The following is a 27,260-nucleotide window of genomic DNA, read 5'->3' as shown; positions in this document are numbered from 1 at the left end:
GGATGTATCCCCTTCTGTTCTCCCACATAGAGGAGTTTAGCTCCCATGGTTGAGACAAAGGATCTTCCATTCTATTACTAGAGTAGGACCCACTAATTCGGGGTACTTTGTTGCAGTAAGTGGGCTTAGCACTATATGACCATATAGTGTGACCAAACCCCCGTATTTTTTTAATACGTTCAGGTGTTTTTAACTAGCCCTGCAGGAAATGTCATTCTTGTATGTGTGCGCTGTAAAATATTTTGTACTGTTTGTAGGTCTTATAGCAGCACCATCTTGAATTTAAACGCATTGTATGGTGTGCCCCCCAAATATGTTCTTGAACTATGTTTGGGAGCCACGTCACACGACCGCGCAATTGTCAGTTAAAGTCAAGTTCAAACACAAAAACTCTTCTTTGCAGTAGAAAACAGTCCTTTTAAATAATGCTCAGCATTCCAGCCACAGCATATAACATAGCAAAGTCCCAGTTCAGGCAAGCTCACCCAACAGGATTAGGTCATAGGCAACAGGGGTCCTTCCAGCTTCAAGCTCCTCTCAGCTTTGATAGCTCAACAGTCATCTCTCTCCAAACACACTTCTCCTCTCTAACATTTTCAACTCAACTGGCAATAAGCAGGTCTGATGGTGGAAGTACCTGCCTTCTTCAAATAACCCCTTCTTAACCCTGCCCCAGGCTGACTCTCCACAATATATATAATTTGGGGGTTCTAAGTAATTTTCTAGCAAAAAAAAAAACAAAAAAAACAAAAAAAAAAACAGATTTTTACATATATGAGAGAAGCATCAGAACTGGTTCTGTAGGCAAGTGTGTAAATAGAAAAAGGGCCAAGGGGGTACCACATCCATAAGAAATTGTTAGTAAGAAAAGGGAACGTTGGAGCAGACTTTATAGGTACCAGAAATGGAACACAAAATATTAGAAAAATAATTAATTTATTAAACATCAATATAAAAAATACACAATGTAGCTTTAAAAACAAGTGGTATTGGCTTCCAATTGACTAAGCCACACAATGTATGGTCCTTGTTTCTGCTTTAATGTGGCATGTCGATGTTTTGCTTTCTCAGGACCTATGTGATATCTTAAACTGTGTCATATATATTTTTTCTAGATGGTCACATATTGTGTCTTATGGAGATAATTTTCCTGTATATGTTCTGAGGCCTCATCATTCTTCTTTGAGGTAACCTCTGTTCATTATCTGATGATAGACCCTATGGTGTTTTTGTTTAGCGGTCTATACACCCGCCAGCCCATAATTGCTTTATTTTAGCCTACAGCTTTTGTCCTTCCATCTTGCGTCCACCAGCTTGTTATACCTACACCTGTTAGGCTTTATATTGAAATTACCAATAGCCAAGTAAGTAATTGCTGAATTTAGGGTTATCTATTATTATTATTAATTTTTAGTTCAATCCCATTCCAAGGTTTTTGTATTTATTGTATGCATATTTTTTATATCATGTAGATTCTTGATTATCCTTCTGGGTACTTTTGTGATTCTTGTTGCAACCTAGACACCCTGGGATGGCGTGGGGCATGTCATACGCATGAGAGTTTTGCTGTTCTATGCGAGTGGCTTTCTCTATGCATCACTTATGGATGTTTGCTTCTCAGACATCTCACCTTAAATATGTATATCTGTGCCCACTGTCCATATTTGAAATATGACTATTTCCTCTTTCTCATACAGAAACCCTTTGCTTGTTGTCAGGCACATAGGTCCTGAGGACGCAAAAGCGAAACGTCGACCTGCCACATTTAAGCAGCAACAGGAACCATACATTACGTATGGCTTAGTCAATTGGAAGCCAATAGCACTTGTTTTTAAAGTTACATTGTGTATTTTTAGATCAATGTTTAATAAATTAAATTATTTTTCTAATATTTTGTATTCCTTTTCTGATACCTATAAAGTCCACTCCAACGTTCCCTTTTCTTACTAGCAATCTGTAGGCAAGTGATTAATATAGCATATCCCAACACCATACAAAGTTATCAGTGCTCTTATAAAATGTCATCCTCCTCCTTTTCAAGCCTCTATGAAAGCTCTCCAAAAATGAGCAACCGCAAAACTATGACCTCCTAAAATAAGAGGGTCATTAAGCACTTTTCCAGCCTCAGATGTGCTGTATAGTGCTCTGCCACCTCTGCTGGTCCTTCACAAGTGTCTCACTGACACTTCTCTCACAGCACTAGCAATAAGTAAGCGCAAATAAAAAAAAAATATATATATATTTACTATGAAAATGACAAACGTAATCCTGCCTCCACGTGCTTCCCCGTAGCGGTATCTTAAGGCATCTGTAGGAGCTCTAAAACAGAAGGCCTGCAAAAGCAGGCTGATCCTACAGATGTAGTGAAACAATGCAGTATCGCTAAGGGTTGAAACACCATGTAAATCTGTAGGGAACTATGGCGCATGAAAAACAGTCTCTCCAGAGCAAGACTGTTGAGACTGAATCAGATGGCAACAGTAAGTCACAGGCTTGGTTTGATTTTGGAGGCTCACAAAAGGTCAGAGAGACTCTAAGGGATTATGCCAGATTATGCTTAGAAACTCTGCGGAAGAGTTCCCCAGTATCTAACCACAAGCAGTCATGACATGGAGAGCCCTGTGGATTCGGGGCAGACCAATGCCATGCGCTACAGCAGGGAGATAAACTCAGATGAGGTCAATACTATGACAGTTAGATCCCAGGTCCTGGGTGTCTGCTCCTTCTTGGAAATTTAGGGAAGAGCCCTGAAATGCTAGCAGCGTAGGAGCTGAGGTCACTCATGGCAGCGTGACTGTACTCTGTGCCTAGACAAATTACACAATCGGTGTTGCTTTACTAAAACTGGAGAGTGAAACATTGGCTATCATGCACAGCTGCACCAAATCTGCTCCTAACTTCAGCTTGTTCAGTTAAGCTTTGACAAAAAAATAAAAAATAACCTAGAAGCCAACTAGTTTCTGTGCAGAGCTCTACCAGATTTTGCATGTTCCAGTTTTAGTAAGTAATCTTCATTAGGTCCATACGGTTGCAACACAGCTAGGCCTAATGTGAGGCAAACCCTCAATATTCACAGTCCCCAAACAGCTAGTGCTCATGAGGTGAGGTGACCAAGTAATTGTAAACAGGCAGAGGAAACAGACCAGAGATTGATGTGGTTTTGCAGGAGCAGTGGTAAGACCACAGAGCATGCAGCACTCCATGTGATGTCAGTGCTCAATCGTTAAGACTTAACTCCTACCGTAGTAACAAATGCAGTGGTCGGAAATTTGAAAGGTTACCCAACTGTGCATATAGTGGGGTAGTGCCTAGTGCTTAGCTCAACCAGCCCTAAGCTGGATACACACAATACAATTCCCTTTAGATTGTTTTCCTTTAGATTTAACAAAACCATATAATATGAGGTCAAACCTAAACACTTTCCATTTGTATGCAATCAGGAAGGCCCTTGCACAACATAGTTGAAGGTAAATCTAAAGGAAATTGAACAACAAAAGTTGTAGAGTGTATCCAGTTTTACTCACAGCATGAGTCTTCAAAGATATGATCACACCAGGGGCTGCGCTAGGGCTCTAGGCCCAGATAACACTCCGCAGCTAACAGTACACGAAAACCTGTAACAGCGCCAGAATGCAAAGCCGGGTGCCCAAAAGGTCACATTCCAAGCTAGGCGTGCACATCAATTTTAGTGTGGTCCTGGTAAAAGTGTGCAACCTCTTAAAGACACTAAAAATTGAGGCATGCTGGGTTACAAGTTGTCAGTAAGACCCCTTTCACACTTGGGTGGTGCAGGCGTTGGCATTAGTGGCCGACTAAAAGGTTAATAGCACCTGTGTTGCAGCGCTTCCCATTCATTTCAATGAGAAGGGGCATTGGAGGAGTGGTGTATACACCACTCCCGCACCGCCCCAAAGATGATGCTTGCAGGACTTTTTTTCCCATCCTGCAAGCGCACCACCCCTGTGTGAAAGCACTCAGGATTTTCAGGTGCTTTACAGGCGCTATTGTTAGCTCTAAATCGCCTGAAACATTCCCCGGGTTGAAAAGGGCTTTAGTGTCCCAACCTGTTGTACGTAGCAGTATAAACTGAACTGTTTCTGAATTCCTGTGACCTGTGGTCGATGCGAAGGATAATATAAACAATGTTTTCCCAACCTCCTATTTAAAAGGGGCAGATAATATTATCATTTGTCAAATCATGTCTTGCTTGATTTCAAAGGACACAGAGTGATTGTGCACAGTTAGAGGGTATTGGTGTTGTACAAGGCAACACTTTTTTTTTTTTTTATCTCAGAACAGATTTAAAAACAGGACCATATCATAAACCAAACAAAAGGTTCTAACCCTTTCCCACTCAGGTAAAAAGGTTACAATGTTGTATTCCCAGGAAAAAAAAAAAAAAGCACCTAATTTTCTCTTCTGGTTGCCACACAATAAAATTAAAGGGGAAAATCAAACTATGGAGATGCAAACAAACTTGCGTTCCTATTTCCTTGTCAGTCAAACCTAATGTAGGACAGACAATTTACAGCCAGTAGGGCCAACAATGTAGTTTAACTTGGTTATTGTCAACTGAAAACTAAGCACGCAGTATAACCAGCGCTGCAGCTACAGAACCCTTTTATTCAGCTTTTGCTACAAAAAGGGCAGATGTCTTCTCCCAAATGCTAAAAGAAACCGGTGGAGAAGTCAGGTCATCAGGTTTAAACAAGGTAATAAGTAAACATTTATTTTCATGCATTCCCTTTTAAGGTTTAGATAAAGTGGGGAAGGATTTGGGAAGTTGTTTTGTTCAAACAATTGCATTTGACTGTTTTAGAGAAAGGACACATGAGCAATAGTGTGGGGAAGGTTTAGGACATCTGTTAGATAGGGATTGCTGACTTTATCCCCATAGGAGAGATTCTCCTTTACTTTCTATCCATGTGATAAATGTGAAAACATAAATAAGGTGAAAAGCCCTCACCAAGGCAGGGACAGCATGTAAAACCTGACTGAAAACTCTCATTAAGGCCTCTTTCACACTTGTACTACCTAAAAATAAGTCACGTGACATGAAGCAATGCCTGTGTAATCTTGATGTCTATGGACCTCAAGTCGCATCAAAGTCGGACCAAAGTAGTACAGACTACTTTGAAGTTGCACAGAAATTAATGCTACTTATTGAAAATCATGAGGTACGACTTGTCATGCAACCCCAAGTCGCACAAGTGTAAAAAGGGGCCTAAAAAGAAACAGTTTAAAACCCATACATAAATGTTTGTCTTTGCTTTATCCAAAAGAAAATTAGCACCCTGAAGAGCCACATTTAAAAAAAAAAAAAAAAAATAACATAAGTGTCTTCTGGCTGGTCGCATGACATTACGTGTCCTACCTCTTCTCCTTTGGTAGCGACAATCCTTACTGCTGCACTGAATGGCATTCATGTAATGTGTGAGCGCTGTCCAGTGTTGTAACAATGAGCCAGTCTCCTGCCCCAGGCAGTAGGTCATTGACAGCATGAGCCAAGATCAAGTGAGTTGGACAAAATTTGCAAAAGCAATGCTGTTTAAAGAACAAACTGAATTTCCACTTTCAGCTATTATGTATTGACCAATAGTAGTTGTTACTTTAGCCAACAACAAAATAAAAAACAAAAAAATATATGGTTGGGGCATAAGTAATCAACACCTGAGTGGTTATTGGTTGCTCCTGGCTGTATTGCATGACAGACATGGACATGAAAATGAAAAATGCCATGATTTTTTTTTTTTTCCCCTCAAAAAGGCTCACACAGATGCATGTGCAATCATTGCTGTGCAAATTACAAAATACAATTACAGACGTTTGATATTCTACAAATCATTAGGACAGAGACAAGAAACTTCAAGCATCGTCTTCCTCTTCGCAAGGTGAAAGTTGTAATTCGGATTCCAGAGCTTCCACTTTTCTCTGCAATACTCCCAATACTTGTTTGCACTTTGTTGATGGAGAACAGACAGAGAGGAAACAAAAAGTTAGGGTTTAGAGTGTTTTCTTCACAATCCACATAAAAAAACTATTAAATATGCAAACGTTCTACGTACAGGTAGACAACACATCTCTGCAATTATCTTTTGTAGTCAAATGAACCATTGTTTTTTTTTTCTACGGTTGATACTGTGTAGTACCTGCTCTCAAACAGACTTTTGCAAATAAAACCAAGCCAAGTTTTTTTTTTGTGTAACTTTTTTTTTAAAGCACACTCGCATTTAGCCTTGGCTCACACTAATGCGATTAGTCACATCGCATTCCTGTGCAAATCACATGCTATTTGAGGCCATCATTTTATATGTCTCAAATACCACCACAGCCACACGACAAAGGTACAGGCACCTTTTTTTCTGCACTGGAATCAAATCGCATAGGTGATCATACTTATCCTCTTAACCTAATATTTGTTTGCACCAAAACAATAATTTCCATTTCCAAAGGGGCATTATAGATATTTCCTCATCTTCTGTTCCAGAGACAATAACATTTTAATTCATATAACTTTCTCTTCCAGTGGCAGTGGTCACCAGCACAAAAGTTTATTCCCCAACAGAATGCTAACAGCAATAAAAACATAGTAAGAATTTTAACCATCACCTACTATGTCCAAAAAGAAATAAAAATAATAAATAAAAATAAATAAAAATAAATACAAAAATAAAACAATTTAGATAGGATTTCCACAATCTGCCTTGCCAGCCAATTCTCCCCTGCTTTTTTCCAGGTGAGGAGTCTTTGGTTCTCTTGACTGGCTGGCACAGAATGCGCACGAGAGTTAAAGGATCCTTCACACTCATGTGCTGAGGATTTATACGGGGTTGCATGTGCACAGTTCAGTGTACAGAAAATAGAAAAAAAAAAAGGCGGGTACATATGTTTTATAGCATAGCACAGCATGTTTTATTAGGTTTACATACTTCTTAACTTCAGTTTTAATTTTAAAGAATGGATGAATGTCACCAGTTAATATATCATGGTCAGCACGAAAAAAAAAAACCACAAAAAAAAACCCACCACTAACAATATTTATTCAAGTTGAATTCAAGATTTCTTTTGGAACAAATATAAGTACACATTTCATACCTGACCTTTCCCTGTGAAAGTGGAAAATCATGGTAGTAATCTCTTCTACTACACTGATCATCACGGTCTTCCAGGACCTATGCCGAGCAGTTGCCTTGCTTCACAGGAGGTTGCTTGGCATGGATGCCATTAAAGAAATCATCCTGTAAATTCTCAATGGATAGCATTCTCCAATTCGTAGAAATGGAGATTCTGACATCACTGCCCCACATCTCCACCTCATACAATTAAAACTCTTTGCCTTTATTGAGAAAATCAACGAGCGAATCCTTGTGGTTACTATGCAGCAGGGCAACGAGAGTAGCGCAAAGAACGCTAGTAGTGGCAGCTACTACACTTTCACAGGGAAACAAAAAAATGAACTCAGCGCTCGTAGTAAAACAATTGAGAGTAATGACTTCTCGCCATAAGAGGAACAATATCCATAGTAAAAGTCTTTAAAAAGCAGGGGAAACGATGATCCAGCACTAAGGGCAGGCAGTGTAAAGTGCTAGAAGCAGTCTCTGCAATGCAACAAGGAAGAAGACTTAGAATCTCTAAGTGCAGTATTAGGGACTATTTAATGATAAAAAGCAACAAACTACTCAAAACTGAGTTACTCAGGCTCGAGAATGCGAAGCCGCTTCCTTCTCCCAGAAGTGACGTCATCCCTGAGCCTCCAGCGTTCCCTGCTGTTCAGAATAGGCTTCAAGTGCTGGAATCCACCCAAGCGAGCCACCAGCTGGACCACAGAGACACGGACACCTAAGAGAGACCTCCTCCGGATCATACTGCAGGATTACAATGTGTGTATTTATACTCCATTTGTGAGTAGTTTGTACAGTTCCTAATACTGCACTTAGAGGCTCTAAGTCTCCTGCCGTGTTACACTGCCACAGGGATTTGCCAAGTACAGAGCGATCTCAATATATATAATATAAAATGGAATTCAGCTTTAGTTGGCAACAGAACATTGTATTGCCAAAGCTCCCATGAGTCTATTTTAAAAAGAATTAACTAAAGAACTTTAAAGCGCAACTCCTTTTTTTTTTTTTTTCTCAACAAAAAACATTCCCCTCTGGGTGTTCTATGTACATTGCAAGGATTATAACAACCTTTGTTATTCTAAAGAAATCCCTGTTTGTTCCTCTGTGCTGAGTGGGTATAATGGGAGTGGTTTCATATTCATCTATACAGCTGCAGAGCAGTTATGAGGAAATCTGCTGGGCCTGCATCCCTTGAGACGTGTTTCTATTGGGAGTATCTCACAAAAAATAAAAAATAAAAAATCAGTTTTTCTACCTTTATTTTGCAGCATCCAGTGCAGTCACATGACTTCAAAACTACTTCCTTCTGAGTATAAAATCAGCCAGTAGGTGTGGTTCCAGAAAGCCAGTGACACCACTTCCTGGGAGGGACATTGTTCTTGTGTAGCCAGTGGGCATATACAGGATGGGAGGAGCTAATAATAGGTTCCTGCCCAGTGTTCTCTCATCAGTAAGGATGCATTGTACATCCTAATTCATGAGAAAATTAAGCAATAAAAAGTCCCATCCACACTTTGGAGGGGGGGGGGGGGGTGCAGTGCGCATATATACAGTATAGCTGTACCTAGGATGTGAAGGGAGCTGGACACAGTTTTTTTTTGGGGGGGGGGGGGGGGGGGGGGGGGTCGGCGGCACTGTTATTGTAGCTGGAAGTGCTCTGGGGTCTCAGCTCACAGTCTACAATGATAATAGTACAGGCAACCACAATGAGGCTCTGTTTATACTAGTGCAACTTGTCATGCGACTTTGGACACAAAGTCGCATGACAAGTCACAGCCCATTGATTTCAATGGCACCAGTTCCCATCTACGCGACTTAGAAAATCAGCGACTTTGAAAAAGGTACCTGCAATGCTTTGATGTGACTGATCCAGAGAGTGTAAAGTTGGATCAAAGCTGCACTCCAAAGTCGCACTTTAGCCTTAGGCTACGTTTCCACTAGCGTGACTCCAAAGCAGTGCAATTTAGAGTGCGATTGAGTGCATCTTTGATTCAATTTAACACTCTGGATCAAAGTCTCATCAAAAGTTGCATCAAAGTAGTGCAGGCACCTTTTCAAAGTCACATAGGTGGGAACGGTTGACATTGAAATCAATGGGCTGTGACTTGCCATGTGACCTTATGTGCCACAAAGTCGCACTACTGAAAACTGAGCCTTAAACTCATATGTAGCTCCCTCAGCTGTGCATTTGCCACACCATGCACACAGTGCCCATCACCGTGCCATGCAGAAAATCACGTGGTTGTACACTGTAGAAAATCTGCACCATCTTGCATTGTAAACTATATAACAGAACATACCTTCAAAGCCTGCCTCTCCATCTCTCTCTACTGCTATCAAAAACGGGGCAATAAAGACAGGAGGAGATCTGCGAAAAAGTGAAGGGATGGGGGTGGAGCTGGGCAGGTCTAGGCATGTCTGTCTAAAAAGGATAGGAGGGATGGGGGTGGGGGCGTGTAGAAAAGAAGGACATTTTCAGTCAGTGGGAGGCCCTTATGCAGAATTCAGAAAGAAGGAAGTAAGGTTGCCCCTGAAGAACAGGAAGAAGCTGATTGTCTGGCTTTGATTAGACTTTCTAAGTGACACAAACCTCTATACAAAAAATTAATAATGTCAAAAGATAAGATATTTTACATATAATAGAAAAATTTTAATTTTTGACTGGACTTCCACTTTAACAAGGTGGATGCAGCATCGCTCCGATGCTCCATCTGTCCCCTGGCACCTCCTACACTGAGAGCCATGCTATCAAACACTGCCGATCACTCTGTTCTCACAGCTCTCTGCTCTGCCTACCCCCCCACACTCACTGGAGCACTGGGCTGTGGAGGGGTGGGAGTGGCCGGCTCAGGCTCTCATCGGCTCACTTAGAGCCTGAGCCGGGTGCCGGTCCAGGCATGTGGGCGGATCCAGACTCCACTGTCGCTATCTTGCAGAGCCTGGACCGGCTCTGCGAAGCAGCACGCTGTCTGCTGAAACTGGGTCACAGGAGTGCTGAACAGACTGCACTCCTGTGATCCACAGGAGAAGTACAGCCAAACAGGCTTTGGCTGTACTTCTCATTTAATATTTACAGCAGAACTAAACCCAAAAATGTAATATTATTGTGGCTTACCAGTCAGATGTGGTGGCTGCATTTTCTTTACTTAGACCTTTTTCTCCCCATTTTTACATGGAGATCTGGCCTGTAACATATCTCCTGTATTAGTGCACCCACATTCTGGATGAAGGAGCACCAATGGACAACAGCATCGTCAGTCTGGGGGAAGGGAGGGTGCTAGATGTGCAAGCAGATTTAAAAAAAAATAGACACCAACACATTAAAGCCAAACTCCAGCTAACACTTTACAAGCAGTTACAGCAAATCATTTTTCTTTTGGGATAAAGGTTTTACATAAATAAAGGCTGTTCATTATAAAGCACAGACTTACTGGTCAGATTTTCAGGTGGAAATAAAAAAAAGCCAAAAAAAAAAAAAAAAAAATATAACACCACTAAATGCAACCATCACATCTAAGAATTGGTGAGCCGCAATCCAATAAATGTTTTGTTTTGGGTTTATTACTGCTTCAATTTAGCAACGATTGCAATTCACTATATCTGAAAGCAAACAAAATTCAGGTTTGGTTAATCTTATTTCCAAGAAATTAAAAACCCCATCTTACTTTGGGTTATTGCACATGATTGTTGCCTTACTAATCTGATCCTTTTCCTTCATTTTTATAAACAAAAACAGATTTTCCATTACCTTTTTTATTTCATCTTCAAATATATGACACTTCTCCAGTGTGACGGGCGCATCACATGGCGATAGTACCTGTTTTCTTGCAGAACCAAGTGTATACCTAATACAGTGAAACTTTACATTAGTTACGCAGACACAAGAATCACTAGTTACACCATGTATGGCTCCATTTCCTCTTACATTGTGACAGCAGAGAGATTTAAGGAGAAAACGTCAATCTTGCTGTCCTGACCTCTGGGTGTAGACAAATAAATCCTTCCAACAGGTGACATACATCCTTTGCATTGCAAGATCTGAAAAACACTAATAGCTAAGAAATTAGAATATCCATGAAAAGGTTTATGAAAGAATGGCATCATTAAACCACCCATTTTACACTTTTAAATGTATAAGTCCCGAAAAATAATAACAGACACACACTACAATGTGCCCACTACTGCCTTTCATTAGATGTGAGCCTCTGATGTTGAAGTCTAAAGGCAGGTGGTTTTTTACCTTCACGCATTCTATGCATGAAACTTTCTGGGTGAAGCTCCCTAGCCCATCTTTAACTTACCTGAGCCCCATCTCGATCCAGCAATGTGCATAAGAGAGCAGCAGCTCTCTCAGGTCTCCTTCTCTCTCCTCACTGGCTCCCACAGCAGAGGGAGCCATTGGCTCCCACAGCAGAGGGAGCCATTGGCTCCCACAGCAGAGGGAGCCATTGGCTCCCACAGCAGAGGGAGCCATTGGCTCCCACAGCAGAGGGAGCCATTGGCTCCCACAGCAGAGGGAGCCATTGGCTCCCACAGCAGAGGGAGCCATTGGCTCCCACAGCAGAGGGAGCCATTGGCTCCCACAGCAGAGGGAGCCATTGGCTCCCACAGCAGAGGGAGCCATTGGCTCCCACAGCAGAGGGAGCCATTGGCTCCCACAGCAGAGGGAGCCATTGGCTCCCACAGCAGAGGGAGCCATTGGCTCCCACAGCAGAGGGAGCCATTGGCTCCCACAGCAGAGGGAGCCATTGGCTCCCACAGCAGAGGGAGCCATTGGCTCCCACAGCAGAGGGAGCCATTGGCTCCCACAGCAGAGGGAGCCATTGGCTCCCACAGCAGAGGGAGCCATTGGCTCCCACAGCAGAGGGAGCCATTGGCTCCCACAGCAGAGGGAGCCATTGGCTCCCACAGCAGAGGGAGCCATTGGCTCCCACAGCAGAGGGAGCCATTGGCTCCCACAGCAGAGGGAGCCATTGGCTCCCACAGCAGAGGGAGCCATTGGCTCCCACAGCAGAGGGAGCCATTGGCTCCCACAGCAGAGGGAGCCATTGGCTCTTGCTGCTGTCAATCACAGCCAGTGAGCCAATGAGGAGAGAGTGGGGAATGGGGCCAAGCTGCGCTGTGTGTGCACAGACAAATGTCCATTAACAAGAGCACAGCATGGGAGCGAGCCGGCTCAAGTGTCCCCATAGCAAAAGGCTTGCTATTGGGGGCACTCGGACGGGGATGAGGAGGAGCCAGGACCACCAGCAGGGGAAAAAGAAGAGGATCAGGGCTGCTCTGTGCAAAACCATAGACCAGGCACGTATGACTTTTTTTCTTTTAAATTACAACCTTTAGAATTACTTTAGGGCCAGTTCACACTATAGAAATGCAGTCCGGATGCGTTCCAGAAGCTTTTCTGCATGCGCGTTTTTTGGCACTTTTTTGTTGCGTTCCAGTGCATTTTTGATGCAGTCCAGTGCATTTTTTACCCCTCTTTTTTCTTAACCTTAAGGACATGTGTGTTCCAGTGTGTTTTTGATGCTTTTTACAGCGTTCCAGTACAGTCCAGTGCAGGAAAAATGCAGCATGTTTTTTTTTCCCTGGTACTGGAACTGCAAGTGCTGGTGTGTACTATGCCATTGAAAGTCATAACCTACTTTCCATGCGTTTTTTTTTTTTTTTTATGCAGAAAAAAAACCACACCCACACACACTGGACTGCATGTGGTGTGAACTGGCTCAAAATCTAATTCCAGGTAAATACTCCACCTTTCCAAAAGTGAACAAATCCAATGACCATGCTCTCTCAAATAACAGCTAGGCGCTCTTCCTGTACATGTGGATATCAGGTGGACATGGCTCTGTCCCAAAGTCAGGCCCTTATTAACAAACGAAACCCAAAAGTGCAAGAGCTTGCTGCTGCGCCCTGCCCATACACATCCTTTTGCTCAATCTTCATGTGAGGAGCCTCCAAAAAGAATGTACAGAAGGAAGAATGGGATTGGCAAAACATTAGTAATGCCAGAACAGCCTACAATTTGACAGATGAAAAACAAAATCTGAAAGCTTGCAGCAGGTATGCGTAGCCACCTCTCGTTTACTGAGCTTCTCACCTGCAGCAGTTTGCTCTCCTAGTGAGAGTCTTTAAAAGCAGAAACAGGAGTCACTTTAATAACCAAGATTAATGCTGACCTTTTTATAACCAACTACACAAGCTAGACAGAAAGGGAGGATCAGCAGCGCCAGATCTACTGTACCGCACATGTTGTGTAACACTGGAAGATTGCTTATATGTTGAGAAAGGACTGGAATGAGGTCACCAGTGAGATGCTCCTTCATAATGCGCTTAGAATAGGTATGGGAAAAGATTAAAGTATTTTTGCTCATTTGTACATCAGGGCTTTACATGACCTTTTGGATAAAAGGGTCACTTTACCCCACTAGGTCACCTGTAAAATTAAAACAAAAATAACTTCCTTCCCGGCGGTGAGAGATGTCATCTCTCTGCTCCCCGCCGCAGCTCAAACATTGAAGAGGCCTGGGCTGTGAGGGCAGAAGAGTGGTGATGTGGAGCGGGCGGAGAGAGGTGATGTCATCTCCGCTCGCCAGCCCGCTTCACTTATCCGCCCGCCTCTCTGATCCACCCACCCCCCCGCCGCACCCGGAGCGAGGCCACAGCATGGTAGTGGGCCGCGGCCTGGTGGTTGGGGACCCCTGTACTAGAGGGCATACAAGCCAGTGGCAGGAACCACCTCAGCTGGTAGGGGGATGATCCATGTCTTGCAACATTTATTTCGCTTCAGGCAAATAATCTTTGGCAATTTTGTACTGAACCATCAGATTCTTTTGGGGCCTCAGCCAAAACTAGAGTTCAGTTGAGTTTTGGGCACCAGCTCACAAAATAGGATATTGCAGAACTGGAGTAAGTACAGAGAAGGGCAAAAAAACTGATAAGCTATGAGGAGAGATTAGCTGAACAGAGTTTATGCTCTCTTTAAAAAGAGGAGATTGAGAGGGGATATGATCAACATGTATAAATGCATAAAGGGTCCATATAGTGAACTTGTTCGAGTTATTGACTTTAAGGTCATCACAGAGGACAAGGGCACACACTTTACGCCTGGAGGAAATAGGATTTTTATAACAGCTTACCTGTAAAATCCTTTTCTTTGAAGTACATCACAGGACACAGAGCCATAGTAGTTACTATGAGGGTTATAGGCCACCTTCAGGTGATGGACACTGGCACACCCTAAGACAAAAAGGGCACTCCTTATATAACCACTCCCACTACTGGGAGTACCTCAGTTTCGTAGCAAAGCAATACACGTGTATACCAAAGAAGGGAAGGACCTCTGTGTCCCGTGATGTACTTCAAAAGAAAAGGATTTTACAGGTAAGCTGTTATAAAAATCCTATTTTCTTATCGTACATCACGGGACACAGAGCCATAGTAGTTACTATGTGGGATGTCCCATAGCAATGCCAACTGAAGGGAGGGAAGCACAACAAAAGTAGGGCACTAAGAGACTAGAGGACTCATACTGCAGTCTGCAGTACACCGCGCCCAAAGGCAATATCCTCATGACCTTTTACATCTACTTGATAGAATCTGGTAAATGTATGGACTGAAGACCAAGTTGCGGCCTTGCAGATCTGAGCCATGAAGGCTTGGTGATGCACTGCCCAAGAAGCACTATCAGCCCTGGTGGAATGCGCTTTAATATGAAAAGGAGGAATTCTCCTCTTTAAACCATAAGCTTGAACAATCACTTGACGAATCCATTTAGAAATAGTAGGTTTCGACGCTGCCTGTCCTCTTTTAGGACAGTCTGGCAACACAAACAAAACATGTTTTTACGAATCTGAGTGGTCACTTTTAAATATACCTTGACCGCTCTCACCACATCAAGAGAATGTAGTGACCTTTCTTCCACAGAACGAGGTTCTGGAAAAAAATTAAGGCAGAACAATATCCTGGTTTAAATGAAAACCTGACACTACCTTCGGTAGAAAATTAGGATGAGGCCGCAATACAACCTTATCCTTATGAATAATCAAATATGGCTCTTTACAAAAAAAGAGCAGCCAACTCTGATACTCTTCTTGCAGAAGACATGGTAACCAAGAAAATTTTTTTCCTCGTCAAGAGGACCAAGGGAATATCTCGTATTGGCTCAAAAGGACGTTTTTGTAAAGCCGACAGGACAAAATTTTAGTCCCAAGGGTTCAGGGGTGACCTAACTGCGGGATAAATCCGTGTTACCCCCTGAATAAAGTTACGAACCAGAGAGTGTGAAGCAAGAGGTCGTTGAAAAAATACCAATAAGGCCGACACCTGGCCTTTGATAGTACAGTGGAACCTCGGTTTGCGAGTAACGGTTAACGAGCGTTTCGAAAACAGAGCACTGTATTTCTAAAACTCCTAACTCAGTTTGCGAGTGTTGTCTTGCAAAACGAGCAGGATTCAGGCTAAAAGCGGTGTGCAGTACCTCTTTTGGCCTGAGGTAGGGGGCGCCGGAGCCGAAAGTCGCCGATCGGCGCCGTTCGGAAATGCACGGAAAGGCCCAAGGACAGTTCGGCTGACCTCAGCAAACCTCGGAAAGGCTCGTGAACGGAGTCTTTCCGAGGTCCGCCTAAGTGTCCCTCAGGCCTTTTCGACTGTTTACGAGGCTCTCCGGCGCCCCACGCCACTGGCCGCATGCGGTATTGCATCCCATTGAAGTCAATGCGGAACTAATTATTTTTGTTTTCCATTGACTTCAATGGGAAAACTCGCTTTGATATGCGAGTACATTGGATTACGGGCATACTCCTGGAACGGATTCTGCTCGTAATCCGAGGTTCCACTGTACTCGAGGCCAGGTTCATTTATAATCCCATATGTAGGAATTTAAGGATCCCACCTATGACATATTTCCTGGGGTGCCAACCCCTGGATTCACACCAGGAGACATATGCCTTCCAGACTCTATAGTATATGACTCTGGAGGCCGGCTTCCTAGCAGTAAACAAAGTAGAAACTACTGAAGCTGAAACCCCACGTCTTTCAGAATGTGGGTCTCAATAGTCAAACCGTTAAATTTAGCGTTTGTAAGGTAGGATGGAATACCGGACCTTGCGAGAGAAGGTCTAGACACAGTGGTAGGGTCCAAGGGTCCCCTACCACCATCTTTATTATCTTGGCAAACCAAGATCTCCTGGGCCACAAGAATAACCTCCTTCCCTTCTTGCTTGATCCTGCAAAGAAGGCGCGGAAGCAGAACAGGAGGGAACGTATAGATCATTAAAAACTGATCCCATGGAAAAACCAAGGCATCTGTTCCGTATGCCAATGGATCCATTGCTCTTGACACAAAGTTGTTGATCTTGTTGTTGAACCAGGATGCAAACAGATCCACGTCAGGAACTCCCCATTTCTGACATTTTGACAGAAAGATGTCGAGGTGAAGGGACCATTCTCCTGGAAACAATTGTTGGCAACTCAAGTAGTCTGCCTGCCAATTCTCTATTCCTGGAATGAAAATTGCAGATAGGCAAGGAATGTTGATTTCTGCCCAAGATAGAATATGATTCAGCTCTCTCTGGGCTGCAAGACTTCTCGTGTCTCCTTGATGATTGATATAGGCCACTGCTGTGGCATTGTCGGATTGGATCCTGACAGAACAATTCTGTAGTCTAAGCGTCCAGGCCTCTAGGGCCAGGCGTACTGCCCGAATCTCTAGAACAAGGGTCTTCAAACTATGGCCCTCCAGTTGTTCAAGAACTACAGTTCCCATCATGCCTAGCCATGTCTGTGAATGTCAGAGTTTTACAATGCCTCATGGGATGTGTAGTTCCGCAACAGCTGGAGGGCCGTAGTTTGAGGATCCCTGCTCTAGAATATTGATGGACAAGGTCCTCGCTGATTTGGACCATTTCCCTTGGACAGACGCTTCTTCCAGGACTGCTCCCCAGCCCAGAAGGCTGGCATCTGTTGTTACTAACTTCCAGGTAACCGGCAGAAAGGATTTTCCTTTTTGAAGATTCCTGAATATCAACCACCAACTGAGGCTGTGACGCACTTCAGGGGATAAACGCATTGCGAAGTCCAGAGCTTGGACCTAGTTCCAAGTTGATAGAATACGGTTTTGCAGCAGTCTTGAATGAAACTGCGCATAAGGAACAGCCTCGAAAGAAGCCACCATCTTTCCCAATAACTTCATGCAAAGTCGAATAGAAGGACTCTTCTTTGTTTTGACCAACTGAATCAGTTCTTTTATGGAACTGATCCTTTCCTGGGGCAAAAACACCTTGTTCTGAGCTGTATCTATGATCAGCCTCAAGTACTGCAATCTCCTTGATGGTTTTAAGGAGGACCCACCACTCACCAATAGGAAGCCCTACCCAATCAACTGTTCTCATCTTCCAACATGGGCTCTCTGTAGCCAATGCTGTCCCCCTCTGTTTCCAGAGCCATTTATGGGGACTAATTCCCGTTTGTGTTTACCAATACCGTAATGGTTATGGTGGCATTTAACATTGCCACTCATACCTTTCCTACATACACTGTTATATACAATTCAATGTTTCATGATGCTTAATGTCTTATTTGTATGTGTTTGGTCATCCCTGGGTGTCCTGTGCGGTCCGCGGCTGCCTGTGCCTTCCCACAGCGGCGGGCTTGTGTTTCTCCTGGCAGAGATGACTCTTCTCTGTTCATCTCCTGCTTGTCCTTGCCGAGCCCAGGGCTTCCTACCCACGGTCTCGCCTCGAACGCGCTTGCGCAGTAGCGCCGGCCGCGCACCTGCGCAGTGCGGCGAAACTGACCCGGTGACGTCAGACGCAGCCGGACGGCGGCGTCGTGGGCGTCTCCGGGTTGAGGAGCTTACTTAACGGGCTCTCGGGCCTGTGAGTGAGCATTACAGCTCTCTCCACAGTGGTCTGCTGACGTGGGGATGGGATGGAGGGGAGGCTTGCAGTGTCCCACTGGCGGACATCTATGGGTACGGTTTCTGCTTTCTTACCTTGGATACTATCTTTTACCCGACGTTATCTATCACTGATACCGTCACATGGATACTATCCTGTATCTTATGCTATATTTGATACTCTTTTACTGACAGATTCCTATGTAACCCCGTGGGTATCCACCCACCGCGTTGGGCCCCCAAACCTTGTACCCTCTTTGATGCCCCAGTGGTTGGACACGGTCAGCCTTCCTGCTCCCTACGGGCCATCCGACCACCGCACCATTGGAAGTCTTCATGTAGTTTGGCATCTCTGTTACCTTTGGTTTAACCACTGCGGTGAGCTATATTATATGCCCCATTTATTTACTAGCTAAGGTGCTGTTCAATCCTCGTTCCCCCCTCCCCCGTGTACTGTTTGTCTCAGCCTACTCTGTCCCTTATCCTCCCTCTCCCCCCCCCTCCCCTTAACTTTTCCCTCTTCCCCCCGACCACCTTTATTGGTGTTCCTTCCCCCTTTTTTCCTGCCCCCCCCCCCCCCCCCCTATGTCCATTCCCCTTATCCTTTTTCCCTCTCTCCCCTTCTCCCTTCCTTCTTCCTTTCCACTCCCCCTTTCCCCTTCCTTTCCCTTCCCTCTCCCCCCCCATTTCTATTTTCTCCTTCCTCCCCCTTGTTTTTTCCTCCCTTGTCCTTCCCTACCCCCCTCACTAGGTGAATGGCCAAATCTATCGTACCGTTCAACCAGCTACTTATGTGGCCCCTTGTGTTATGCCTTTTTTAGGGAGCTCTACATTATCCCCCTTGTCCTCCGCGGGGGAGAGTCAATTAGGCGGCCCGTTGCCGCACACGATCACCCAATCATAGGGTAAGCCAAACCAGTAATTATGTTTGTGGTTATTTTTCTTTTCACATTCTGTTTTTATGATCATTACTTGTAGTGCAATGTATGCTCTCTGCTTGTATTGCATTGTATTATTTGTTTTATAGATTGGTCCTCCTGAGGAAGCGATAATATCGCGAAACTAGTCAAGAACCAGACCATTCTATACCTTGTCACTAACAGATATTCCTTGGGGAATCCTGAGTTTCTGTTTTGCATTTTACTAAGTATACTATGTATTTTCTTTTTTGTAATAAACCCCTCTTTTTATACAAATTGTTTACTATTGTTTATCTGTACCGGTATAGTCCAGCTATTTTAGGGTGGGAATGTTATGGGGCCAACATCAGCCACTGTCCCCTTGTTCCCACTCTCCCTTCTTTCAGGATTTCTCTAGGTTGAGAATCCAACCTAGGTATTCTAGGTAGCTGACTGCGGTGACCAAACTTCCGTTTAAGCGGGTTACTGACTGATCTATCAAGAGTAGATCATCTAAGCAGGCTAGTATCGTTATACCTTGAGTCCTTAACCTGGCTAAAGGAGGAGCCAGGACCTTTGTAAACACTTGAGGTGCAGTAGCTAGACCGAAAGGCAGAGTTACAAACTGAAAATGAATATTTTCTACCTCGAAGAGTAGAAATTTCCAGTGAGCGGGGAAAATTGGTACATGGAGATAAGCATCCTTGATGTCGATTGACACCAGAAATTCTCCCCCCTTGTAGGATGGAGACTAATGATTGGATTGACTCCATGCGAAAGGAACGGATATTCAAAGACCAGTTTAGATCTTTGAGATCTAAAATGGGTCTGACATCCCCGTTTGGTTTTGGAACCGTGAAAAGGTTTGAATAAAACCCTAATCCTTGCTCTTCCAAGGGGACCACCGATATCACTCTGAGACAAGAGATGATCCAAAGCTAGAAAGAGGGACTTCTTTTTCACTGGATCTCTGGGAACGTTTAAACTAAGAAAACGAGGAGACGGGAATTCTTGTAACTCCAGTTTGTAACCTAGAGAAATTGAGGAAGCCACCGACCTGTCTTGACATTGCTCCTGCCAGACCCTTGAAAACTATAAAAGCCTTCCCCCAACTTGAGCAAGCGGGGGCGCCCCTTCATAAGGAGGCTTTAGTATTTTGTTTTGTGGGTTTCCTCCCCAGGTCCTCTTTTGGCCCTGGGACTGACCCTGAGGTTTACCTTGTGAACCTGACGGTGGCGGCCGTCGTGACTGCCTGGAGGCTGATGCCCTGGCACTGGAAAAGAAGTACGTTTAAAAGAAAAATGCTTAAACTTCTTCTTAACTGGTAAAAGGGAACTTTTCCCATTAGAAATTCTTTGCATATACTTATCCAGATAGTCTCCAAATAACCGTTCACCATGAAATGGGAAACTGGCCAAGAGCTTTTTGCATGGCGCTTCGTCTGACCAATTTTTCAACCATAGGATTCTACGCACATGTACCAGCCCTAGCATGAGCCATGAGGCCTGGAGAATAGAATCTTTCATAGCGTCTACCGTAAAACACAATGCTTCTGATATATCGGTCAAATCCTGGGCCTGATGATCAGGAATAACCTTGAGTACCTCTATAAACTGGTCCTTTAAAAGGACTGAGATACGCCGGTCGCTGCCAACGCAGGCTGAATGACTGAACCTGTGAGCGAAATATAGTTTTTAAAAAGGAATTCCAACTTCTTATCTGTTGGATCCTTTAGCATGAGCATTGTCTACTGGACAAGTCAGGTTTTTGTTTACAGAGGATATAGCAGAGTCAATTGCTGTAATTCCCAATTTCTTATAGAACTCTTCCTCCATAGGATAAAGTTTTGAAAACTTTTTTGGAGGGAAAAACTTAATCTGGGTGCTCCCACTCAGAATACATTAGATTCCTTAGCCATTAATGGATAGGCAAGGCATGAACAAATTGGGGAGGCTTTAGCAGTGTTAATTTTAGTTTTTGTCCCATTTTAGTGTTCTGCAATTGTTTTAGTCGTATTTAGTCGACTAAATCTCCAGTACATTTCAGTAAATGCAATTTAGTTTTAGTCGTATTTTAGTTGACTAAAATAGTATTCATTTAGTCGACTAAAATGTTTTAGTCGACTAAATTAACACTGGGCTTTAGTGAACCAAAACTAGAGGTGGGCTCATCAACTGACTGCGTTACTGGCAGTAAAAATGTGGAGCGGACCAATTCAGTGAGGGGATTGTACCAACAACCTTTCCTGCAAACCTGATACTTCTGTATTAGAATAACTAGTAGATAAAGGGACAGGGGATTATAGCGGTGCTAGAACAAGACATGTAACAATGCGAAAGAGATATAAAATTACAAATGTTTTATTTCACAAAATTTAATACATAGAAAAAAAGACATTAAAATAAATAGCAGCAAAAAGCATATATATTGCGTGTGACCCAAGTGCAGTGGGGTGGGCCAGATGGAGACGGCCTTCGAAGCAAGGGCTCAGTTTCCTACATGTTTCGCCAAAGCATTGGCTTCCTCAGGGAACAAGAGCTTTTTGCAATATATAAGAATCTATGCATAGAGATACAAAAACATCATGTAAAACCCTAATCCTTGCTCTTCCAAGGGGACCACCGATATCACTCTGAGACAAGAGATGGAATATAAGCTGTTGTAGACATTACTAAATATTGGAATATTCTACAACAGCTTATATTCCAATGTTTTTGTTTGTTTACATGATGTTTTTGTATCTCTATGCATAGATTCCTATATATTGCAAAAAGCTCTTGTTCCCTGAGGAAGCCAATGCTTTGGCGAAACATGTAGGAAACTGAGCCCTTGCTTCGAAGGCCGTCTCCATCTGGCCCACCCCACTGCACTTGGGTCACACGCAATATATATGCTTTTTGCTGCTATTTATTTTAATGTCTTTTCTATGTATTAAATTTTGTGAAATAAAACATTTGTAATTTTATATCTCTTTCGCATTGTTACATGTCTTGTTCTAGCACCGCTATAATCCCCTGTCCCTTTATCTACTAGTTATTCAATTACTCTGGGATGAGGTGCCGTATCTGATATAACTATCTAGCCACACCTGCATTTTTCAACTTCCGTATTAGGTTCTTCGGAAGAGGAGACATTAGCCTCTTCCTGGTCCTTTGAGAGAAATTCGTCATCTCTCGCCCCTTGTTCCTCAGTATGAGGGTCCTGAGCAATGGACAGGGACCTGCTACGCTTAGTCCCACTCTGAGATGCGATTAAAGCATCAATTTTTTTGCTCCAAACTTAAAATGACTGAAGAAAAAAAACCTCCTTAGTAATATACACAGGGGCTGCAGTGTTAAGAGCAGCTGCAACACTTGCCCCTTCTGATGGCTCACTCTGACCAGCCATATTACTCTCAGGGGAGGATGCCATCTTTGAGATGGTTCTAGGCTGCCGTGTGACTACAGTCCTTCTAGAGCCCCTTTCAGAGGTGTTTTTAACCCCCCTTTCCGACCATAGCCTGATGCACAAAGCAGAGGCACTACCAGAAGGAATGCATCCACTGCTGGAGCAATAGTTCAGCTCTGCTGCTGCTATTAATGCTCAGCCTGATGCAATAGTAAATGTGTCAAAAGGAATGCCTGCGTTACCAAAACCTCTTACATGCCACCTTTGCTTTCGTGTCCCTCCGCAGCTTGCACCAGCAACAATAGTGCCCTTTAAAAAACATACCTTCCCGCGCTGGGCGTTGGAGGACGCCAACGCAGTGCTAAGCCCCGCCCACACATCTACGGCCCTTCCTTTTTCTTTCAAAAAGGAGTTTTTCCCGCGCAAGCTCTGATCCCATGGGATCAGCTGGAGAGAGGCAGTAATGGCGAAGTGGGGGCCTGGAAGCTGCTGAGCGGTGTGCCGTTCATGTCAAAAAAATTTTTTTTTTGAAGTGCTCCTTCCCCAGGAAGAGGGGAAGAAAAAAAAAAAAAAAAACAGCACAGGGAGGCGTCTGGTGGGCGGTAACCCCCCCCCCCAGACCTACCGGAGGTCTGCTGTCGGCCGGAGGAAGAGAAAAAACTGCTGTTTCCTGGACACATCGTGAGGTTTCTGAGAAGCATGAGACAGTGAGTGCTCTATACAGCCCCCAGTGGTGACACATAGGCATGATGACATTTACAAAATTAAAAGGAGACATAAGAACATTTTGAAAATTTCTTAGAAAACTCCATTAGCCTTTCCTGCCGCAGGGTTTTCTGTGGTAAACCAACAGACCCAATCTTCACCCTTCATGGTGGGTTCCGTTAAACTTTCAGGAGCTGGGGATCATCGAGGAAACCCACAATCCTGGACCTGTGTTAGCACCACCGCCAGTAAAACTTTATGGCCTTACTACCAAAAAGTACTGGATCCCGGGGTCCAGCTCTCTAAAAAGAGAAGCGTTATAGGCAAGAGCTCGCTTCTTCAGATACCAGGCCCGGGTACAATTCAATTCAGCCAAAAAGACACTTTGAATAGATCCGGCTGCACGGCTAACCCCAGAAAGGATTGCTCCATTGGAGCTCAGCACAGCACATCTTTACTCATAACCAACACCTTGGAAACTGGCGAAAAAAAAACAGATACTCCCAGTAGTGGGAGGGGTTATATAGCGAGTGCACTTTTTGTCTTAGGGCGTGCCAGTGTCCATCACCTGAAGATGGCCTATAACTTACATAGTAACTACTATGGTTCTGTGTCCCGTGATGTGCGATAAGAAATAGAGATTTAACCTCCAAATACAGAAAGGCTTCTTCACAGTAAGAGCTGTGAAAATGTGGAATAAATTACCTCAAGAGCTAATTTTGGCTCTAAAAAAAAAAAAAAAAAAAAAAAAGGACGGGGATATTTCCTATATGCACCTACTATAACTGGACGCTTATATGTATTAGGTAAAATTGATCCCCCCCCCCCTCCCCCAGAGCAAAATGGATCATGCTTTACTGGGGTTTTTTTGCCTTCCTCTGGGTGAACTTTAGGTTTAGGACAATGTTTTTTCTGTTTGTTGAACTGGATGGACTTGTGTCTTAAAGTAAAACTATAGGCAACCCCCCCCCCCCCCCCATGTGGTTAACTGTAAAGAGTCCCATATAGCAATACAGGTTCCCACTATATGCCAAGAAAAGGGCAAACAACCGATGGGTCTTACTTCAGGCCAACATTATAGGCTCAGAAAAAGGGGTCAAGCATGACTATAAACACCCACCCTACCACCTGAGCTATGACCATGATAGAACTATGGCTTACTTTCAATAATAGTGGTAAACAGGACAATTCGAGAGGATGAACCTCCTTAACCTCCCTGGCGGTATGATTATTTCGGATTTTAGGTGCTGAAAGCGGTACAATTATTTTGCATGGAAATTTGGCGTTTTATATTGTAGGTCTGTAAATCTTAACAATAACACACTTAAATCTGTCCAAACCAGAGTCTAGTAGATATCCCGGGTATGATAAAGTTTGAAACACAAAAACATAAATTATAATATAATAAATAAAAATAAATAATTAAAAAAAATTTAAAAAAATAGTAATAAAATAAATTTCCCCACAATTCACTATCGCTCAATTCTGCAAGTGTTCTAATTTACTATCGCTGTTTTCTAGCTGGTCTAAAGCCACTTTTGACATAAAGGGACACTTTTTGGTTGCTATGGACAATCTCCAGTTTCCAGGCAGAAAGAACAGTGTATATCATGTAAAACTGCATGCAGGGCATGGGCCAGAGCACTGGGGACAAAAGGGATGTGAAATCATTTCATACAGTACTGTAATCTGTAAGATTACAGTACTGTATGTGTTATGATTTTGACAGTTTTTTGAATTTGCCGCCAGGCTCCGCCCCCGTGCGTCGCGCCGCTCGCAGGGAACGGAGCCTGGCACGGAGAGGCTTCGGAGGAGGACGGAGCCCTCGGACACTGCGGGGGACATCGCAGGATCCCGGGGACAAGGTAAGTAACGCCGCCCCAGGATCCTGCAATGCGATCCCGAGTGTGGCTCGGGGTTACCGCTAATGGTACTGAATTTTAACCCCGAGCCACACTCGGGAAAACCGCCAGGGAGGTTAATGGGGCTACAGACAACATTAAAAACTGACAGGCATTCTAATCCCTCTCCACTCTATCCAAAACTAAAAAATTAAAGTTTTGCCTTTTGTTATACTTTAAATATTTAACTGCTTCCCAGAACTACTGAGGACTCTCCTGCCCCCACCACATCATCAGATCAAAACAACAGCAGTGGGAGAAGCAGGGCAGCGAGCCAAATGCTTTCTCTATACTCATAAGCACTTTTCTCTCTGGATGATGAGCAGGTGGCAATGTGATGGTATAGTGAGTATGTCCTGCAAGTGTAGCTATATTAAAATAAACCTTCTGCTTTCCACCACATAGGCAAAGTGCAGGTTCTCCTAAAGCAGCAAGCCAAAGGAACCAGACCTCGTGCTGATAAAAGGTTAGGCCTTTACAAGATAAGTCTCTGGCTGGTAGCTATGGGTTACTAAATAGAAGCCCATTAGTGCATAAAGTTGATCTATGATTTTGCTAGTTAATCATTCTTTTACACCCAAACTTTTCAACCTCATCTTCTGAGACGTGACAGCCAGTCCTACTCTGGGAACATTATCCCATACACAAGACCAGAATATGCTACTTTACCTAAACTGCAGTTTTGACAAATACAGTTTCAATTAGAACTTCTCTTATGTGTCCAGACACTTACCAGCCTGTTTCATTGGGATAACTGGATATGACTGGCTCGTTTTCAAAGCAAACATTATCTGAAACGGCTGCAGAAAGAAAATATTAGACACAATAAGCACGTCAGATGCCATCATAAGCTGTGATTTTGAATCAGACAATATAGTCACACAATCTAATTTTTTTTTTTTTTTAATTGGCTTTAGTTAGGCTGAATGATGGCAGATTCCTGTTCACCACAAAACTAGAAACAATCCTTTCATCATATGCTTCAAAAGCAAAAATCAAGGCTTTTTCTTCAAGCTTTGGCTTTAACCCACTCAATATTTTCTACCATTTATATAACCCCTCATTCCCTGGTCTGACATGGCAGGACCCTCCCTGATTTTTGGATGATTTACACACATTATCTCACAAAAGTGAGTACACCCCTCACATTTTTGTAAATATAACTTTTCATGTGACAACACTGAAGAAATTATACTTTGCTACAATGTAAAGTAGTGAGTGTACAGCTTGTAAATTTGCTGTTCCCTCAAAATAACTCAACACACAGCCATTATTTTCTAAACCGCTGGCAACAAATACACCCCTAAGTGAAGGCGTCCAAATTGGGCCCAAAGTGTAAATATTTTGTGTGGCTGCCATTATTTTCCAGCACTGCCTTAACCCTCTTGGGCATGGAGTTCACCAGAGCTTCTCCTGGTTGCCACTGGAGTCCTAGTCCACGACGAAATCACAGAGCTGCTCGATGTTGGAGACCTTACGCTCCTCCACCTTCCCCCTGAGGATGCCCCACAGATGCTCAATAGGGTTTAGGTCTGGAGACATGCTTGACCAGTCCATCACCTTTACCCTCAGCTTCTTTAGCAAGGCAGTGGTCGTCTTGAAGGTGTGTTTGGGGTCATTATGTTGGAATACTGCCCTGCGGCTCAATATCCGAAGGGAGGGGGATCATGCTCTGCTTCAGTATGTCACAGTACATGTTGGCGTTCATGGTTCCTTCAATGAACTTTAGCTCCCCAGTGCCAGCAGCACTCATTGCAGGCCCCAGACCATGACACTCCTATCACCATGCTTAACTGTACACTTGTCTTTGTACTCCTCACCTGGTTGCCACCACACATGCCTGACACCATCTGAACCAAATAAGTTTATCTTAGTATCATCAGACCACAGGACATGGTTCCAGTTCCATGTCCTTAGTCCATTTGTCTTCAGCAAGGAGGAGAAGCAGCAGAACACTGAGCTTCCAAGTGAATGGCTGTGAAGCAGGGGGCGTATCGGGACAAGTCTGATCATTGGAGGAAAGCATACAGAGTTCCCAGCACAGCTAGAGAACTGATCACAATGTGCTCTCCTGCTTAGCGTGGTCAGTTTTTAATAGGAAAGCATAGGGACTGGCAGGAACACCAAGGATTTCACACAAAAGGAAGCAATAAAAAGGGAACAGGATACTTTCTTATACAAGTACATGGTACAGCAGGCACATATCAGGAACATGAAGTGTTGAGGTAACAAATGCTGAAAATGCACCCAAAAGGTCCTAGTAATGCGGTATCTCCTGGTACTCAACCTGCACCCCCTACTTACAAAGAGAATCTTCATAAACAGGGTCATGCACTGGGTTACCTCACAGCTC

At 43.6% G+C, this 27,260-nt stretch overlaps 1 protein-coding gene across 1 annotated transcript in view; it reads right to left on the bottom strand.

Moving 5' to 3' along the window:
* Window positions 1-4,603: 4,603 nt before the first annotated feature.
* The window catches only part of MIS18A (MIS18 kinetochore protein A), a 31,699-nt gene continuing 9,042 nt past the window's right edge, over window positions 4,604-27,260 (bottom strand). Inside the window, exons 2-5 of the mRNA XM_073628019.1 lie at window positions 25,641-25,707; window positions 11,047-11,169; window positions 10,870-10,966; window positions 4,604-5,958 (exon numbers count right to left, since the gene is read on the bottom strand). Of these exons, the coding sequence (XP_073484120.1) occupies window positions 5,866-5,958; window positions 10,870-10,966; window positions 11,047-11,169; window positions 25,641-25,707 (380 nt within the window). The 3' untranslated portion in view covers window positions 4,604-5,865. The remainder of the gene's footprint in view (window positions 5,959-10,869; window positions 10,967-11,046; window positions 11,170-25,640; window positions 25,708-27,260) is intronic.

This window comes from Aquarana catesbeiana, linkage group LG04, assembly GCF_042186555.1.
Source record: "Aquarana catesbeiana isolate 2022-GZ linkage group LG04, ASM4218655v1, whole genome shotgun sequence".
NCBI classification, from domain to species: Eukaryota; Metazoa; Chordata; class Amphibia; order Anura; family Ranidae; genus Aquarana; species Aquarana catesbeiana.
The sequence above is the reverse complement of the archived record's forward strand: the minus strand, read 5'-3'. Positions and strand labels throughout refer to the sequence as shown.